Below are 1,700 nucleotides of genomic sequence, written 5' to 3' on the forward strand. Positions count from 1 at the left end.
AGGGAAAGAATGGGAGCCTCTCTGCTGAGGCTCTAAGCCATGCCTGCCTGCCTCCCTTTCCTCCCTCCCAGGGTATATCCCTAGTTACCTGGACAAAGACGAGCAGTGTGTCGTGTGTGGGGACAAGGCAACCGGTTATCACTACCGCTGTATCACTTGTGAGGGCTGCAAGGTATGGACCAGCCACCTCCTGTCACTCCCTTACCACCCGAGCCCCCATCTCAGTCCCTTTAAGGCCCTCAGCACCTGGCATAATAGACATGCTCCATTGCTATGTCAGCTAGAACTCACCTGTTACATCATTTCTCTTACTCATTCACTCCTTCATCTGTTCATTCATAATCCCTGCTCTGCCACTCACAGTAAATCGCCTGACCTTTCTGAGCCTTAGGTTCTTTATCTGTACAACTGAGATAATCATACTACCTACCTCTGAGAGTTGTTGGGAGAGTGGAAGGAGGTAATTCACACACAGTGTTCAACAGAGTGCCAGGTACATGAGTCAGTAGGGGCCAGCAGGTGGTATGGTGGTTAAGGCACTGGATTCCCACATGGCCAATCATGGTTTGAGTCCCAGACGTAGCGGCTTGAAAATCATATCAGCATGTGTGCATGTGAGAGCACCCACCCTAAGGGAAAAAAAAAAAAAACAGTCAATACATGTCAGCTCTCATCCATCCATTCCTTGTATTCACTGTGAGGGGTGCAGAATCTAACCTACTGTCAGGCTGCTTGCAACTTGCCAGAAAGGGACAGACTTGAAATAAACATGAGTGGTTTTCAAAATGTAGTTCATGAACCAATTTGAATAGTTAAAAATACAGATTCCAGGCCTTTTCCAGAGCCAAGGACACCTTTTTTTTTTTTTTTTTTTTTTTTTTTGCTTTGCTTTGTTTTAATTGCCAGAGAGTGCATGAGCTTACCAGAGAGACAAAAAAAACAGAGAGAGGGAGAGAGAGAAAGCACCCTCCCAATGGTGCATGGTCATACTTCAATCCCTCTTCTATTTCTCCATCCTGTTGGGAGTCAAGGTAGGCATACACATGCCCATCATGTTTTTCAAGCCACTGGAGCTAGCATTCAGACCACAGAGGGCCACGTGAGATCTGATTCCTTAAGCCCTAGGCTACAGGGCCAGCCTGGAATCTATCTTTTGATAGGCCCCCTGGGTTCTTCCAATGTACCTGAAAGGCTGAGAATGAATGAGGGAGGCATAGTGGGGTCACAGAGGAGAAGAGGATGACAGGTTCTCCCTGGGCAGAGGGGACAGAGGCATAGACTTGGGGAGGTCTAATTAGATTCACTTTGGTCATTTCAATTTGCATGACTTTTCCAGGATCACACCTCCTGAAAATTTAAGACTTTCCAAGAAACAGATCATTTAAAAATATGTTAAAGCTTAAAGGGTCTCTCTTTCTTAGTGTCAGTCAAACCAAGACTACTAGGAGTTTAAAAAGCCCATAGCAGTATGGGTCTGGCAGGTGGAGTGATGGTTAAGGGCACTGGATCCCACATGGCTGACTGTGGTTTGACTCCTGGACCTGGCAGCTTGCTTTCTCACTACCCCTCCCCCTCCCTCTCTGGTTAAATTTAAATAAATAAATGAAGTTAAATAAAGATAATTCTTTTTTTTGGGGGGGGGAAGTTTTTGCTATAGGACGCGTGCGCTCGCCAGACAGAAAGAGACATAGAGACAGAAA

At 46.0% G+C, this 1,700-nt stretch overlaps 1 protein-coding gene across 1 annotated transcript in view; it reads left to right on the forward strand.

Moving 5' to 3' along the window:
* Positions 1 to 1,700, forward strand: part of THRA (thyroid hormone receptor alpha) — a 14,156-nt gene that overhangs the window by 4,314 nt on the left and 8,142 nt on the right. The window contains exon 3 of the mRNA XM_006155925.2: positions 72 to 172. Coding sequence (XP_006155987.1) covers positions 72 to 172 — 101 coding nt within the window. The remainder of the gene's footprint in view (positions 1 to 71; positions 173 to 1,700) is intronic.

This window comes from Tupaia chinensis, unplaced genomic scaffold, assembly GCF_000334495.1.
Source record: "Tupaia chinensis unplaced genomic scaffold, TupChi_1.0 Scaffold000477_1, whole genome shotgun sequence".
NCBI lineage: Eukaryota > Metazoa > Chordata > Mammalia > Scandentia > Tupaiidae > Tupaia > Tupaia belangeri.